General features: G+C 54.2%; 1 protein-coding gene across 2 annotated transcripts; it reads right to left on the bottom strand.

Moving 5' to 3' along the window:
• Nucleotides 1–621: 621 nt before the first annotated feature.
• Nucleotides 622–15,496, bottom strand: FBXL17 (F-box and leucine rich repeat protein 17). Of its 2 annotated transcripts, none has more exons than XM_078599799.1 (12): nucleotides 14,960–15,496; nucleotides 12,179–12,366; nucleotides 10,774–10,930; nucleotides 10,143–10,304; nucleotides 9,658–9,780; nucleotides 9,148–9,405; nucleotides 8,292–8,423; nucleotides 7,650–7,757; nucleotides 6,986–7,116; nucleotides 4,720–4,796; nucleotides 4,046–4,188; nucleotides 622–3,341 (listed from the first exon to the last, which is right to left on the bottom strand). In XM_078599799.1, the coding sequence occupies exons 2-12, from the start codon at nucleotides 12,361–12,363 to the stop codon at nucleotides 3,198–3,200; spliced, it is 1,620 nt and encodes a 539-aa protein (XP_078455925.1). In that variant the 5' UTR covers nucleotides 12,364–12,366; nucleotides 14,960–15,496; the 3' UTR covers nucleotides 622–3,197. The 2 variants fall into 2 exon arrangements, with proteins under 2 accessions (XP_078455925.1, XP_078455926.1); XM_078599800.1 differs by having other exon boundaries at nucleotides 12,179–12,354; nucleotides 14,960–15,463.
• Nucleotides 15,497–17,346: the final 1,850 nt, after the last annotated feature.

Here is a 17,346-nt window from a genome sequence, read left to right as displayed (position 1 = left end):
TTTCATATTTACGTGTTTTATTTAGGGCCCTTTATAACATGTGCTACGGGCCCGCACTCGCTGAATCCGGCACTTCTCTGGGACCACGTGTGCACGCTTACCGCCTCCCTCGACCCGCCACTGCCCGGCGTATTTCAAGTATGATGGTCAACTAACCCCCACGGCGTTGGGAGGCGCTCATCCAGCAGTGGAGTGCGAGGGGCGGTGCTCACGAGAGCGCAGCGGCTGCTCGCGCGTTGTAACCGGGGACGTGTGGCCCCCTAGCGGGTCAAGAGCTCCCTGCTCAGACCACAAAGCTAACAAAAACACATCCCCGTTTCGCCGCGAGAGACACCAATAACCCACTACAGCCACTCGCACTCCCCCTCCCAGCGACCCTAACCCACTAACCACTCACACTAGCCCCGTGACCCTAACCCACTTGCCACTCGCACTAGCCCTGTGACCCTAACCCACTAGCCACTAGCCCTGTGCCCCTAACACACGAGCCACTCGCACTAGCCGTGATCCTAACCCACTACCCACTCACACTCCCAGTGACCCTAACCCCCTAGCCACTCGCAACAATTCGAGATTGACTGCGCAGGGGGCGAAGACGAGGACGGGCATCTGGAGGCGCCGTGGAAACAGTGGGGGCGCGTTTATTTTCCAAACAGGCAGGCAGTCATCGGCAGAGAGAAAAACAAAACAGGAAAACCTTGAGCCTTGGGGAAGGGCATCGACAGCACGGATGGCGGGCGGGGGGAGGCATAAGGAGAGCGAGCGACCTCACCACCGAGCTCCCTCCCCGGGCGAAACCAACGCCATCGGGGAAGAGACGGAGACCGATTCTACCGTCTGGCCGAGTCGGCTCAACTCGCGTAGAGCTTCTCCACAACACTGCTGAGCTGCGCATTGTCGCTCCTAGCCCGCTTCTAGCTCGCTCCTAGCCCATGGCTAGCTCACTTCTAGCCCAGCGCTAGCCCAGGGCTAGCTCAGCGCTCGCTCCTACAAAGCCACCTCGCTTTCCCCTAGAGGGTGTTAAATCATCGGCGGCGTCATAGACGACGGCTGCGAAGGGGAAGAGGGGAACGACGGGGGGCGGTTGGGAACGTGGCAGCGGCTCAATGGGCAGAGGTCGCCCGGACACCTCTTTGGTTTTTGGCAGCGGCGTTCAAAACGGACCCCACAATTGGGAACACGCGACGGGGGGACCCGGCTCGCGACGAGCGGGGTCGGAGGTCAAAGTGGCAGCCGAACAAACAGGTCCCGTTACAAAAACAATTAACAAATCTCCGATTATTAATTATAACGAGGGGGTTTTACCAACGCCAACGATCATCACCACCACTCATCATCAGCCATGACCAAGCCACTGCTGGATGAAGGCCTCCCCTCCCCAAGCCACCGCCGTCGCCTCTAACGATCCTACGACGTAACGATCCATTCCACACGGAGCCGAACTCTTCCGCTCGCTCCATCTGTTGGACGATGGGACGTCCTCACGGACGCGCTCAGTCCCTTGGCTGGCGACACGTGTGTCAAATCGTTCGTGCGAGCGTTGGAACCGACGCGTGTAGTGACAGTGGGGAGGGGTCACGTGACCCGTGCAACCACTAGGGACTGCTACATTCACCACAACGTTAAAACAAATTATTAGGGTTCCTGTAATCAAATCGCAATGATGAAATCAGTGGATCATTTGATCCATATTAATAACAGCCCTCACAACAGGTGTGTATACATATATACCATACGATACGTATATATACAGACACGCGCATATAACAAATATAAAGACTAAGAACCTCCATGCAGCCTTAACAGACTGTTGCGGAAAATGCTGTTAGCGAACAGCACCGATTAAGGCCGGCACAGCACACGAAGGGGTGGTGTGGCTAGCACCACGCCCGGCCGCCTTTGTCTCCCTTAGTAGCGACATCTACACATCGCACCAGGTACTCATTTGAGGCCGAGTAGACCTGGGAGACGCCCCAGAACCGGTTCAGATAATCGTCACTTACTGGCCGTGAGCTGGAATCGAACTCGAGTCGCCAGGTTCGTAGCGCAGTGCGCTAAATGCTGCACCACCGCTCCCCCACTATACAGTACGCACGCGCACACATGCGCACACACGAACACACATGCAAACTCGGCGATCGAACGTTGAACGTAGGTTTCATCGCTTTGTGGTTTCCATAAAAAAATGTCAGCATCACAATGTTATTGGGGTGGGGGAGGGGATAGTGGGGGTACACCCCCCCGCATGTTTTGGGGTCGCCTCGGTCGTGGAGCGGTGACATTCGCAGTCCTGGGTGGAGGTGGGGGGGGACGCTCGGACGACGCAACGCTCAGCTCAGCGTTTTCGTCGCTGTCGCCATCACCGTCCGGATGAACACCTGAGCGCGGGGGGGGGGGGAGGTATAAGTGGGGCGATGCTCGAGTAGGAACGATTTGGCTTTCTCGTTCCAAAAATAATTGCAGTTAATCCCGCGTCGCCCCCGTCAAAAGTCGTTTTCCTGAAAGTGTGCCATGGCTTCTTCTTGAGTTGTTCATCTGCGCGTCCCCGGCGTCCACACCGCCGCCCGGCCACCCCTGCAAGGCCCCTTCCCCCCCCACCCTGCTCTCTCCTCCGCCAAGTTCTTCTGCCGCTGCCTTGGGTAGTCCTCAGACCGGCGAATTCCATAATCGTCTCAACAAAACTCACGAACTAAAAGCAAACACGATAACATTTGTTTGCTTAATAAATACCCTGTAGCGGAGAGCACCGCGGGGATGGGAGGACGCGACTCGCAAACCTCCGTCCCGGTTCTTTCTCTCTCCCTCCACCCACTCGCCCTCCCCCCGCCCATCCCCCATCTCCGCCCCCGGTAGGAAACGCGAGGTGGCTTTGAGTCGTCACGCTCCGGATCCCGAGTCCGTCTCTGCACGGCGACGGACGAGTCGGCACGTTTCACAGTGCACACACAGACACACCCTTCTTCTCCTCCCGCTCCTGCTGGAGTCCACGTCTCCGGGATGGCGTTCGGAGCAACCTGGAATACGGCGCCCTCGGCGTCCATTCTGGGTTTCGTGTCTCGCCCCCGGCGGCGCAAGGAGACGCGTCGCGGGTGGGGAAGGGGCGGAGTGACCCCGTGAAGCCTGAGCGGTGGGGGGGGTGTTGGTTCTTTGGGTCGCTGGGTCACACGGGGGGGGGGGGGGGTGGGGGGCGGACGAGGTCACGGGGCAGAGCCCGCGGAGCCAGAGGGCTTCCAGCCGAGCTGGTAGGCCCGCGCGAGCGTGCGCTTGCAGTCCTGCAGCATGGTGCTGTAGACGATGCGCGGGTAGCGCTGCACCAGCTCCTCCACCGTGTCCTCGCTCACCTGCCCCGCCGGAGGGAGGAGGGGTGGGTGACGAGAGAGGGGGGGGGGCAACGTTAACGGAGAGTGAGAACGACGGCCGTGAGAGGGGAGAGAGATAGCAGAGGACAGACGAAGAGAGGAGAGAAGAGATGGGGAGGAGATCCAGGTGTGGGAAGAGAAGGCAGAGTGAATACAGTAAGAGGAGAGAGAGAGAGGAGATAAGGGGGAGATGGGAAAGGTGATAAATGCATAATGGGAGAGAGAAGTTTGGGAGAGAGGAGAAGGGAGGAAACGAGAGCGCAGAGGAATTAAGGGACAGGAGAAGAGAAGACAGAACAGGCGCACGAAGAGTGGAATGAAGGAGCAGCGTGGGAAGGAACATTAAGAGAATCAGAATATTTATACCGGAGGAATCCAATGAGCTTTAAAAGCTCTTTTTTACAGATGTCCAGTAGAGACACGGGGTAAGAACGTTACAACAAACAAAACTAAAACACGACTGGAGTGCAAAATATATGAAGGGTAAGCAAGTCACACAAAAACGAATCAAACTAAACAATTTTTTATTTTACCAGGTAAGACTCACCGAGCCTCTTAGCTTATTTTTCATAAGAGACCTGGTCACCAACGATAGCTCAACGAAGTGGCTTAGCGCGTAGAAATTTACAGCAGCCAGAGTGACATGGGGGGGGGGGGGGTTGGTGTGAGGGAGTGGGGCGTGTAACCTTGTCGCAGCGCATGAGGCCCAGATATGCGAGCGAGCGGCTCGTGCGGGAGATCTCGATGGCGCCGTGGTCCGTGATCTCCTGGCACCAGCCCACATCCACCGTCTCGATGCTGGCACTGAAGCGGCCAATCACAAGCAGCGCTGGGGCGTGTGGGGTGGGGCAAGGTGGGGAGGGGGGAGCAAAAGGAATAAAAAAAGGAATTTAAAAAAATCGTGCACATGCACGGATGCTTTGAATGCTTCCCATCGTGCACTGTTGTCGAGAGATTTAAAATCAGCAACGGCTTCACACGGACGCCGTCTCGCCCGCATTAGAGCGTGCGCACGCGGGTTCACGGGGCCCCTGTCACAGACAGTCACGCATCGCCGCTGTGCACGGACGGACGTAAGGCTGTGACGACTTCACAAACCCTTAGACGTGAATGGGTGGTGCAATGGTTAGCACTTTGCGCACTTTTTCTAGATTAAAAACAAATTTCAAGATTGAAAACTCATTTCTTCATAACTGCTTTCTGTTATTTTATTTGTGATCCTTCCCCCGCAACTCCAATTAGCACGGTTGACTACGTACCGTGCGAAAGAAGTTCAACATACATACATACATACACATACGCTGATCCGAGTTTAATTCCCCACCATAGTGAGGGAGGGGAGGAAGGGGGGGGGGATTACCTTGGTCAGTGATGGAACACGACACCAGGTACAGCTCCTTGATGTTTCTCCCCTCCTTCGCAATCACCTCCACACACCTGTGTGTGCACACGTGTGTATGCACATATATGTAGTGACATCACGGGATGTCACAGTGCAGTGCCGGCCCTGGAGAGCCACTGCGTGCGGTGTTACGACATCGCGGACACCACGTGGTGTGGGTGTAGTACCGGCCTTAGAGGGGCCCGGTGAGCGCTGATGGATAGCGCTGGATGGCACCACGCTTGGCGTGCAGTGCCAGCCCTACAGGATTGGGTGTGGGAGTGCCGGCTGTAGGAATGAGGTTCTTAGAGGCCATGGCATTCTGGTTGACCCGGGAAGACACATGACCGGTTAAGTCTACAAAGGGGCCCCAAGTGGGGGCTAGGGGGGTCACGTGGTTGGGATCCAGATCCTTCGAGGATTCTGGAAGGTGGTCGTGGTCGTGGCCAAGGGCGGAGCCAGCCAGGCCGCAGAGAATAGAAGCCGGGTCCCGAGAGGGACCAGGGTTGTTGTTGTTGTTCATCCTGAAGAAACCTTCGTCCACGTTCAACGAGTCTCCAACACGTGGACCTGGACTCGAGCTGTTGGTCCCGGTCCGTAGCAGCAGTCACCACCAGGCTAGCTACACCAGTCATGTGGTAACTAGTGTAGTTAGCCTGGTGGTCACCACCAGGCTAACTACACCAGTCACGTGGTAACTAGTGTAGTTAGCCTGGTGGTGACTACACCAGTCACGTGGTAACTAGTGTAGTTAGCCTGGTGGTCACCACCAGGCTAACTACACCAGTCACGTGGTAATTAGTGTAGTTAGCCTGGTGGTCACCACCAGGCTAACTACACCAGTCACGTGGTAATTAGTGTAGTTAGCCTGGTGGTCACCACGTGACTAGCTACACCAGTCACGTGGTAACTAGTGTAGTTAGCCTGGTGGTCACCACCAGGCTAACTACACCAATCATGTGGTAACTAGTGTAGTTAGCCTGGTGGTCACCACCAGGCTAACTACACCAGTCATGTGGTAATTAGTGTAGCTAGCCTGGTGGTCACCACCTGGCTAACTACACCAGTCATGTGGTAATTAGTGTAGTTAGCCTGGTGGTCACCACCAGGCTAGCTACACCAGTCATGTGGTAACTAGTGTAGCTAGCCTGGTGGTCACCACCTGGCTAACTACACCAGTCACGTGGTAACTAGTGTAGTTAGCCTGGTGGTCACCATCAGGCTAACTACACCAGTCATGTGGTAACTAGTGTAGTTAGCCTGGTGGTCACCACCTGGTTAACTACACCAGTCACGTGGTAACTAGTGTAGTTAGCCTGGTGGTCACCACCAGGCTAACTACACCAGTCACGTGGTAACTAGTGTAGCTAGCCTGGTGGTCACCACCTGGTTAACTACACCAGTCACGTGGTAACTAGTGTAGTTAGCCTGGTGGTCACCACCAGGCTAACTACACCAGTCACGTGGTAACTAGTGTAGTTAGCCTGGTGGTCACCATCAGGCTAACTACACCAGTCACGTGGTAACTGGTGTAGTTAGCCTGGTGGTCACCACCATAGGTTGTTATTCTGTTAAGGGGCAGTTACCCCGTGTGTTGGAGTTAATAAATGTGTTGCCTCCAAGAGTATGTCTGCGACTCAGTCGAACTCACTACATATGCATGTGCGCTTGTGTTAGTTGGATTAAAAAACAGCGAATTAACCCAGTGGGGAGCACAGGTGGCGCGCATTTGCCAGCCATCTCAGTCAAATCAACCCATGGCACCTGGGTCTGTCCGTTGACCACCTACCAGCAACAAGCTTCCACGCACCAAGTCTGGCACAAGCGCTTTGGTGACATCACCACCACTTTGTGGCAAATAGCGGCCGTTGCGGTTGTTGGTGTAGTGTGATGGTAGTGTCTGATATGCCTCTGGGGGTGTAATGTGGTTGGTACAGTTTTGTATGTAATGCGGTTGTGTCAAGTGCTGTTGTGGTTGTATGTGTCGTGCTACTGTGTGTGGTGCGGTTGTGGTTGTTTGGTGTTATGGTTGTGTGTGTCGCGGTTGTGTGTGGTGTGCGGTTGTGCACATGGTGCGGTTGTGCGTGCGGTGCGGTTGTGTGGGTCGTGTGCGGTTGTGTCGTGTGCTGCGGTTGTGCATGCGATGCGGTCGAGTGTGTGGTGCGGTTGTGCGTGCGGTACGGTCGTGCGTGCGGTGTGGTTGAGCGTGCGGTCTTGTGTGTGTGGTGGCGGCGGTGCTTCATGCCTGTCATCGATGCCGCGGTTGAGGCACAGGTTGAGTGTGGTGAGGCGTGAACAGCTCCTCACCAGCGCCATCACCGTCTCCCCATCCAGCTCACTCACGTGCCGCAGGTCAAGGGTCACCAGTTCGCCTAGCTGTGGGAGGAGGGGGCAGGGAGGGAGGGAGCAGGACGTGGGAGGGAGGAGACAGGCAGCCGGAAGAGAGAGATGAGGTGAGAGTGCGATCGACGAGGGCGGAACCACGCAGACACTCGTGTGGGAATGGGATCGCGACACGCAGACAGGGGGGGGGGGGGTGGGGGGGGGCATTCGCAGACTGGGGGGGGGGGCGGGGGTATTCGCAGCCATCGACTGCTGCTGTGCGGCATTGGGACAAACGAGTGGGGCGACAGGGGCTAGAAGGGATAGTAGAACTAGAGGGGCTTGCAGGGATCGGGTGGATAGCGAGAATAGAGGGACAAGGGGGATATGTACGTTTGTTGAACTTCTTTTGCACCGTACGTAGCCAACCGTGCTAATTCGAGGTGTGTGGGAAGGACAACAAACTAACACAAAAAACGCACAGCTCCAGTGGCTTCCCAATACAGAGTCACTGGGGGGAACGGAGGAACTGAGGGACTGAGTGGCTAATAGAGAGGGGCTAGAGGAGACGGAGTGGTGAGGCTCACCCTGGCAAGGTGCCTCACTCCCCTGGAGGTGACGGAGCAGCCCATGAGCCCCACGTACTGCAGACGCGGACAGCACTCGGCGAGGCACTGCACGGAGGAGTTCGTCACCTGGAGGCCGGAGAAGCACCGCCCGCCCACCCCCCGGGTGTCAGGTCAGTCAACCATACTTCCCCGCAACGACTCCAACAGCTTCAATTAGTACGATTCAGAATCGATTATACCGGGTTAGCGCAACGTCACAACGATCCGGCCAACTTAGTGTCGTAAGCCCCCACCCCGCGACACAGCCAAACAAATGTAATTGTTACTCATCCACCCACTCACTCACTCAGTCACTCGCCCACCTGCTCACTCACTAGCGAGAAAAATTCTCACAACCAAATTTAGCAGCGAGTAGATGCGCTACGTTTAGCTTGAAACTGTGCCAAGCATCTTCAGGACAAGATCCAGTAAGTCCACATAACCGTGTCACCCGACCCGGCTTCCTGAACAGTGTGTGAACCCAGGTTATCGGGGGGGGGAAGGGGGGTTTTCTGGCTCATTGTATTCAGCACAGACCACCAACCCCCCCCCCCCCCCCCGAGTCACCCTGCCCCCTGAACAACTCTGCAGTGGCCGTGCAGCGCTGTTGTCCCGCCGTACCAGGTGATTCTCAAGCAGGTAAATCTTGGTGAGGAGAGGGCAGCCGCGCGCCAGCGCCGTGATGCCAGCGTCGGTCAGCAGGTAGCACTGGCCCAGGTGAACCTCGCGCAGGTCCGAACAGCTGGCGCCGAGCTGCGATGAAATATTCACGCACACAGAAAAGGGTAAAAATCCCCTCTTCGTATCGCTTTAACAGACTGTTGAGGCAAGTGCTGTTAGTGAGCAGCACCTATGAAGGCCGACAGGGCACACGAGGAGATTAGTGGCCAGCCCCGCACCTGCCTGGCTTCGTCTCCCCAGGGCTGATTCTTACAGACTGCACTAGGTACTCATTTAAAACGGAGTCGACCTCGGGGAGACCGGTTGATAAATTCATCAAGGATATTGGCTATGAGCAGGAATCGCACTGGGGTTGTTGGCTTTATAGCGCAGTCTGCTAACCACTGCGCCACCATGTCGCAACCACGCAACTCACGTAGGCACAGCTACACGATTAGGCCCACCGAGCTATATAGCTCCTTTTCAGAAGCGACCTGGCCACAAATGATAGCCCAATTAATTGGCTTATCATGTGGAAATGTATAGCAGTTAAATACTATAAATGCATGTTTCTAAATGTGGAGGAAAACACCGGAGGACCTGGGGAAAAATCCACGCGACCACGAGATCACACAAACTCCAAATATACAACAGCCGTAAGGGTTTGGATCGAACCCACGACCTCCTGTAGAACAGGCGAGGTAGATAACAACTCACCACCGTGGCACCAAGTCACAACCACACACTCACATATTCACCTATGCCCCCCCCCAGGCACCCTGCTCCCCGCCCCCCGCGAGTCCCCTGACCCCCGAACCTGTCTGAGTGCGTCGTCGGTGATGGCGTCGAGGTTGGAGAGGTTGAGCGAGCGTAGCGCGGGGCAGTGCCTTGCCAGGCTGCCCACGGCGCCGTCCGTCAGCTGCTTGCAGCGCGTCGCCGAGAAGCAGAGCAGCGCCGGGCAGGAGCGTGCCATCAGCGCCACGCCGGCATCGCTGACGGCACGGCAGTCGGCGACGCAGACGCGCGTCACGCCGTGGCTCAGCGACGTCACGTGAGCCAGCACCTCGTCCGTCACCTGCGACATCCACGCCGTCATCGTCCTTCCGCACGAACGAAGGCCCACCCGCACGCGCTCATCTCGTTCTCACCATATTCATCGTTAGCGTGTACCCCATATCGTCGTCATCATCATCGGCTGTGATCTATCCACTGCTGAACGAAGTTCCTCCCCACGCCATCGGAAAGGGAGGGAGGAAAGGGAGGAAGCGAGGGGGTAGGCGAGGGAGGAGGCAAGGGGGGAGGGCGAGGGAGGGAGCAAGGGAGTCACCTTCTGACGGCCACTGAGGTCGAGACGCCGCCACAGCTCGGGGTCGGAGCACAGCTCCCGCCAGAGGCGACACACGAGCGAGGCGGCCAGGCAGCGCTCCATCAGCGACAGGTATGACAGCACCTGGGCAGAACGCGGCGTTACGGCACGCTGGCTCAACGGCGACGTCCCCAACACGCACCCGGCGTTGCTGCCGCCCCGTCCCCGACAACTACGGAGCACGTGACTCACACGGCCGCCACCTTCACAAGCGGAAACTCGAACCGTACAGCGAATGCGAGGGTGCATTGCGGACCGTAATGCGCATCATTGTAAGCCACTGCCAGCTGTGCAAATGCAACGGAGGCAGCAGCAGCAACAGCGGTGCATTCAGCCTCAGCTGAAGCAGTCGCGTGGCGTTCACACTTGAGTAAGGGTCTCCAGAGTGGCTCTTCACCTCGGCTACGCGCAAAAGGAAAAGGAGCATTGCCCACGGCCGTGCCTACCTTGAGGAGGATCGATGAAGGGAGACGATTGATGTTGGCCGCTTCCGCGGGAACCGTTGCCGCGGCGACGTGGCCATCGCCGGTCGGTCCCACCCCATCGACGGGGGCCGGGCTGAGGCAGGGCAACTTGCTGGAGAGCAGCGAGCCAGGGTCATCCCCACCCTGCGAGACAAAGATTCCCCCGTATAGCCTTAACCAACTTCTGGGGCAAGTGCTGTTAAACAAGTAGCACCTATGAAGGCCAACATGGCCGCCTTTTTTTCTCTGGTGGTGAAATTTACACACTGCACAAAGTACTAATTTTAGTCTGAGTCAATCTAGAGCAGGCCTCGACAGGACTGGTTCAAATATTAGCCATCGATGTTGCTAATTAGTGGGAATCCCAGGTCGTTGAGTTAGTCGAGTTTACTAAACCGATAATGGATTACTTAAACAGGCAGCCCTGCCCAGGTAACAACTGCATACACAAGATTCACTGAGGCCCTGTTATTGATTTAAATAATTGTCAAAAACTGTGAGAGACAGGAAGAGAGAAGCACCGCCCGCCCCCCGACCATCCTCAATCAACCTCGCCGCCCCCACGACCCCCCCACCCCACCCCGTGCGCCTCCCCCTGCCCAGCGGTCCTTACGTTGGTGTTGTTGGTGGAGTTGCACTTGCGCTTGCCGCCCGCCAGCGGCATCTCTGCGTACGCGGCGCAGGGCTCGCCGCTCGCTCCCTCCTCCTCCTCCTCTGATTCAGTTTCGCCCAGCGGTGCCGGACACGGCACGAAGCCACCACAACATGACCTGCATCACAGCACCACCATCAGCACGGCGCCACTGGCAGAGCGGCACCACCAGCAGAGTCACGCAAACCCCATCGCTTGTGTCATCTCGTGTCATCCACGGGGTGGGGCAGCAGGGGTTAGCACACTGTATGGAGGTCGATATGGACGTATTGGCGGTACACCGGTGCAGTATAACACACCGGTCTTCATAAAACAGTCTGACTATGTCACTGTTACCCTTGAGTGAGCTGCACTCCATCAGAAGTTGCCTTAGATTCAGCAGCTGCTTTCCACATTTGAACGTATGACAGGAGTTGCAATCTTTCGATGCCACCATCCACCAAAAAAAAATCTATGAATCGAGGAACCGTCCGACCAAGTCTAGGGCACGAGTCAAATCTTCCTTTGGAACAGAGCCAATCGTCATCAGGCTGGGTGCTATACGGAAACAGACTGTGAAGCTTCGTGTTCAGCTGCTCATAACGTTCGTCTTCCGACTGCTTCGCTGTCACGAGAACTGATTTTGACGCACCACCACCCCACAATATTTTCTGACTGGGGTTTACGAATTGCGCGAAAATAAATGATTGCAAAAAAATTTGCTTTTTTTTACCGCGCACCCGTGTACCGCCAATATGTTCATATCCAAAAATGTTGCGGACAACACCCCCTTAGCCAAACCCGCACTGAGCAGTGTGGTGAAGTATGGTCAGACAACCCCTATGTCTGAGAATTTGGTTTACAAAAACAGGGTACCCAGACAAAACCGACCAACAATATAATCTTACCACATGTTCAGATCTGTCGAAATGGTGGGCTGGACGAAGCTGAGAGCAGCGTTCACAAAGTGTGATGGTTGCATGATATATGCACGCAATGCATATTAAACTAAACTACTAAACTTTTTATTTAACCAGGTAAGGTTCACCGAGCTCTAGAGCTCTTTTTCACAAGTGACCTGGCTACACCGATGATAGCGCAACAAAGTTGCTTATCATGTGGAAATTTATAACAGCCAATATTTTAAACGCAAGTTTCTAAATGTGAAGCGAAAAACCAGAGGACCCAGAGAAAAATCCACACGACCACAGTGTGAACACGCAAACTCCACATCAGGGTCAGGATTGAACCCACGACCTCCTGCATGCCAGACGAGGTAGTTAACATCTCACCACCGTGGCGCCCTGTGGCATATGGTTGGGAGTCATGCCTTTCTGCCGTTTGTGAGCAGTTCACGCTATGCACAGATCGATTCGAGAATGCGTACCTGGGACCACGGCAGTAGGGGTCTGCGAGGCCAGGTCTTGGAGCCGGTGCGCGAAGCCTCGCTTCCTTCCTGCTCTTCAGCAGTGCCGCGGGCCGAGACAGCAGCAGGCCCATACAGAGGGGGCGCCTCTCCCTGCCGCCAGGGGCCCCCCGTCTCTCACGCCAGCCGCACTCCCTCTGCAACATGAGCTCACGGTCAAGGGTCACAACGTTGCAAGGTGACTCACGGTGCAGAGCTGCAAACGCCAAGATCCTAGCCGTGAATCTGGATTTCAGCCGCCCGTAGTTTGCCTGCCATGCAGCGGACAGGTGTTAGAATTTGATAACGGTAACGTGCAGCACCTTGCGTGAGGATGAGAAGCCACTTTAAGGTTCTCAGAACTGGTCCTTTGGTAGCTCATTCTGCAGGCTGTTTTATAACCTGAGGGGTGATGTACTTTTCTGCAAAAGTTCCAAACAGTTATTATTCTCTTGAAATTATAAATCGATGAAACTATTTTTATTTTACAAGGTAAGGCCCACTGAGCAATTTAGCTCTTATTCAGAAGAGACCTCGCTATCACAAATGATAGCTCAACGAAGTGGGTTATCACGTGGAAATTTATATCAGCCAAATGCTCTAAACGAATGTTTATAAATACAAAGGGAAAACCCGGAGCACCCGGAGATAAAATCCACATGACCACGGGGAGAACATGCAAACTCCAAATATACAGGCGTCAGGGTCGGGATCGACCTCACGACCTCCTGTATCCTACCAGGCGAGGTAGTTAACATCTCGCCACCGCGTTGCCTTGATGACGGCAACTCGGTCACGGACGAATGCCGCTCATGCCTCTGCACATCGCCATCACTTGTCTCCTTCTGCTTAATCCTCTAACCATTATATTTGGTTCTTTCGGTAAAGTCGCGTAGATAGAAAATTAATAGATCACGACGTTCGATCGCAACACAAGTAACCGTCATCAGGTGAGAAACACAGCAGGAGAACTGCCGACGCAAAAGAAAGCTGCTGCAACACGAGGTTATATAGGCTTTAGGTGGGTTCTAACCATTGCAAAGTCGACACGTGATCTTAAAGACCTCCTAATAAGTCTCATCACTATTTGGAGTGTCTTTCCTTTGTTACAGGCAATACATCCTTCAGGGACCCCTCTTACAGTCTCATTGCCACCACCACACCACCATCTGGCTTTACCTCTTCCCCTTGCTACGTCCTTCAAGGACCACTCCGAGCCTCACAATCACCACCCCGTATTAATATTATTCGCCATCCTCTGGGTGGCAACTCCAGTGAAGGCACCAAACGGCCCAATGCTGAACACATCTCCCCCACGCGCTGTCTCCGATGGCTCTGCCGAAGTTCTTTGTTTGTGCGCCACGTCCCCGTCTCCCTGAAGAGACGGCGAGCTCTTACCAACCTCCCGAGGAGGATCGTGTGTGACCCCTCTGTGTCCTACGCGAGTTCAATGCTTCAGTTAGTGATAAACATCGTTTTAAAATCGCGGTCAGGAGTCGTGATGGAACTACTTACCGATCGTAAAAATGTACGACCGCTATAATCATTAACAGAACCTCAAGCTCGTCTCGAGAAACGGCCTGGCAAATGTTTGGACCATAGAGACGATCACGCAGCGAGACGGAGATGCACAGAGGGGGGGGGGGGGGCGCCATACACACCGAGACGCGGCGAGGGGAACACCAGACACGGAGACGCACAAAGCAAAAGATCAATGAGGGAGACGATAGAGACACGGGCACTGAGACAAACACAAGTACACAAAGACTGGAGAGATGCAACCAACACGACAACCCTCCACACCCAGCAAGCGTGCAAGCGGCTCCCGACCACAGGTTTAAGTTTTCATCCGACCCCCGACATCCCACGATCACCCCAGCCCTATCACATTGTCCCCCAGACCCGCGAGCTTTAGCAAACCCATATCAGCACCCCTTAACTCTATTGTGCTTCCCGAGACCCCGTGACCCCGGGCGGAAAATTATAGGGAACGGAGACACAGAGAGAGACACAGCGATCGAGGGACATCGTCCTAGAGGCGAAAACAAAGATCACCCGTATCGCCTTCAGAGGCTGTAGGAGCAAGCGCTGTTGGCGAGCACCTATGAAGGCCGGCACGGCACACGAGGGGGTGGGTGGCCAGCACCACGCCCGGCCGCCTTCGTCTCCCCAGTGGCGATGTTTACTACACATCGCACCGGATACTCATTTGAGGCCGAGTCGACCTCGGGGAGCCCCACGACCGGTTCGGATAATCGTCGCCGGTGTTCGTCGTGAACGAGAATCGAACTCGGGTCGCCGGGTTCGTAGCGCACAGTGCGCTAACCGCTGCACCACCGCTCCCCACGCAACACAGAGAGACACGTGCATGGAGACAGGTCGAGCACATTTGGGGGTCTCACACCGCCACAATCCCTCACCCACCCCCCTTCTCGCGGTCCTTGATCCCAAACCCAGCTTCTCAGCCGACTCCTGACTGCACCCTTCACCGCCACCACCACAATCCCCTCGTCCCCTGGACCCCGGGCGGCAGGACGCGAGCAAGCGCGCCGGCGGTAGCAGCTGCTCTTCATTGTCCTTCTCGAGGCTGCGCTCCAGCCCCCTCGCACCGGGGCCGGGACGCAAGGACCCCGGCCGAACTACTAGGAAAGAGCGCAGGGCCCGTGGCTGCGTAGGCCTCGTCGGGGTCCCGCTTCTGCAAACGGCGCTCGGGGTGGGGGGGGTGGTCAGGGGGATCCCTGCCGAGGAGGAGGGGGGTCTTACCGGCACGAGGCATGAACCCCTGAAAGGGGGTTGCGCAGGGATCGATGTTTTCGCCGAGGAGAGGGGGCTTCGCGCTTCGCCCCCTTGGCCGCGGCGCGATAACTTTATGGACACCACGTGGTGCCGGCGGTGCCAGACCAGAGGTTTTTTGTTGTTGTTGAAACCTCTTTGTGGATCGATTTCCGTGGGCTAATCGAATTTGATCGATTTCCCGCGTGACGTCAGAAGTCCTTGCACAAAAAAAAGTCCAAAAACGCCAAGCGGGCCAACAACAAACTGCACTCTTTGCGTCGCCTGCTACATAGGGCGCCCTTTAAATTGCGTTATTGTCGAATGCGATCGAGTTTACGCAACCACTGAAGGCGCTATATTCGTACCGGTAACCAAGTTACTTCTAGATTTGAAGTTTTCGTGACTGCAAGGATTCATACTCTTTGGTTTTTTTGGTAAAGTCACGTAGGTAAAAAAATTTAAATAAATTTAATCACGACGTTTCGGAAGCAACACAAGCCTCCGCCATCAGGTGTAACCGCTCCAGTGAAATTGCTGTAACGTATGAAGAGAGCTATTCAGAGACACGTGTTTTTACTGGTAGGAACGAAGTGAACCAGCCTACAATAGATTATATCGTCCGTCCGTCCGTGTAGCAAACATCGCCCCCTACTGCAAACACTTGGCAGGACCCTACAAAAACCTTTAGACTCAGTGACGCTTTCCTGGCTAAACAAGTGAAACATTCCCTTATAATTCCCTGAGATAGCCTTTAATTAAAACATTTAAATTAAAATTAACTCACAGCGGCCTAAAGCCTACAGCTAGGCCTAAAGCCTAGAACTAGGCCTCAAACTCTCCCTTCGTATCGTACCCCCGCGTGTGTGAAAGGGAGTTAATGTTTACCAATGTTACATTCCCTGATGTTTTTTTTTAAATAGAAACATTTAAAGCGTTTACATTAATAATTGAAACATTTAAATTAAAAATTAACTCACAGCGGCCTAAAGCCTACAGCTAGGCCTAAAGCCTAGAACTAGGCCTCAAACTCTCCCTTCGTATCGTCCGATTAGGTGTAGCAACATCGCCCCCTACTGCAAACACTTGGCAGGACCCTACAAAAACCTTTACACTCAGTGAGGCTTTCCTGGTTAAACAAGTGTAATAATACATTATGTTTATGTTCTTTGGTTATTCGTTCCTACCAGCCCACCCCGCAGGGACCTGTTATATCGGGTGTTAGGCAGGGAAGAGCCAATGAGGCGGGCGGGGGGGATAACCATCTCGGTGCTTGTGTAGGGGTGTCAGGGGAAGGATTCCCACCAATAGGGTTAGTGGGAGGGGTAATCGAGGAGATATGAGGGCAGAACGGGCGGGAAGAAGGGGCTTTTGACAGGAACGAGATTGGGACGGCTGGGGACAGGTGTGGATGGGAGAAAATTATTAAAAGACGAACCCCCTGCAACCTTGTGTCGGCTCTTCTTTACACTTGTACAACAAATGTACGGTGCCTGTACGATGAATGGCAAATGGGAATGAAACACTGTTGTAACTCAAAATTTATTAGTGATGGTGGTGTATCAAGCTGGATATGACTGTAAAATTATAAGAATGAATATGGATATGATTATGAGAGTAAATATAAACTGCCTGTTTAGCAGTAAACTGCACGGCAGGTAAAGTTTAAACCTGGTTAATTACATCGATTTCTCAATTTGAATCATCATCTCCGTTGAAGTTATGTTTATGTTTGTATATCTGGAAAATTAGAAAAGATTAAGCTAAACTTGTATGCTCGAAAACAACGTGTGGTAATGGTGATGGTAGTGTGTAAAGCTGGGAAAATGGATATGAGAATAAATATGAACTGGCTGTCGAGCAGTAAACTGCACAGCAGCTAAAGTTTAGCTTGGTTAATTACATTGGGACACATCCAAATGGACGTTGCAAAAGCTAAAATAGCCACTATCCTAAAGAATGCTAAGAAACCCATTAGCAACATCAGCAAAAACGAGCATTCTGAACTCGCAAATTTGAAAAAGAGGGATGACATAGTCATACTCTCGGCCGACAAGGGCAATGCCACTGTCATCATGGATAAAAACTCATACACCAAAATCCAGGACCTGCTCAATGATGGCAGCTACTCCAAAATCAATAGAGATCCCACTAATAACCTAACTAATAAAACCAACAAGATCATCACGAGTTCGACTTCCCTAATTGAACCAATCAAACGGCTCTCCCTGAAACCCTCGGCTGCGAGACCTCCCAGATTCTATGGGCTTCCCAAGATCCATAAATAAGGTACCCCACTATGGCCAATCGTGTCCACGATCAACTCTTCTACCTACAAACTGGCCCGTTTTCTGTCGGATACTCTACTTCCCTTCACT

The sequence above is a fragment of the Lampetra planeri genome, chromosome 13 (assembly GCF_965212315.1).
Source record: "Lampetra planeri chromosome 13, kcLamPlan1.2.h2, whole genome shotgun sequence".
In the NCBI taxonomy this organism is placed as follows: Eukaryota; Metazoa; Chordata; class Hyperoartia; order Petromyzontiformes; family Petromyzontidae; genus Lampetra; species Lampetra planeri.
Note: the sequence above shows the minus strand (reverse complement) of the source record. Positions and strands in the feature narration are given on the sequence as shown.

Excerpts from the sequence above, each read along its gene's own strand:
- FBXL17 (XM_078599799.1), bottom strand. The coding sequence starts at position 12,363 with ATGTTGCAGAGGGAGTGCGGCTGGCGTGAGAGACGGGGGGCCCCTGGC. Across the intron at positions 10,931-12,178 it reads CCCTACTGCCGTGGTCCCAG|GTCATGTTGTGGTGGCTTCG; the intron begins GTACGCATTCTC and ends GCTGTGATGCAG. Across the intron at positions 9,781-10,142 it reads CTTCATCGATCCTCCTCAAG|GTGCTGTCATACCTGTCGCT; the intron begins GTAGGCACGGCC and ends CGTTCTGCCCAG.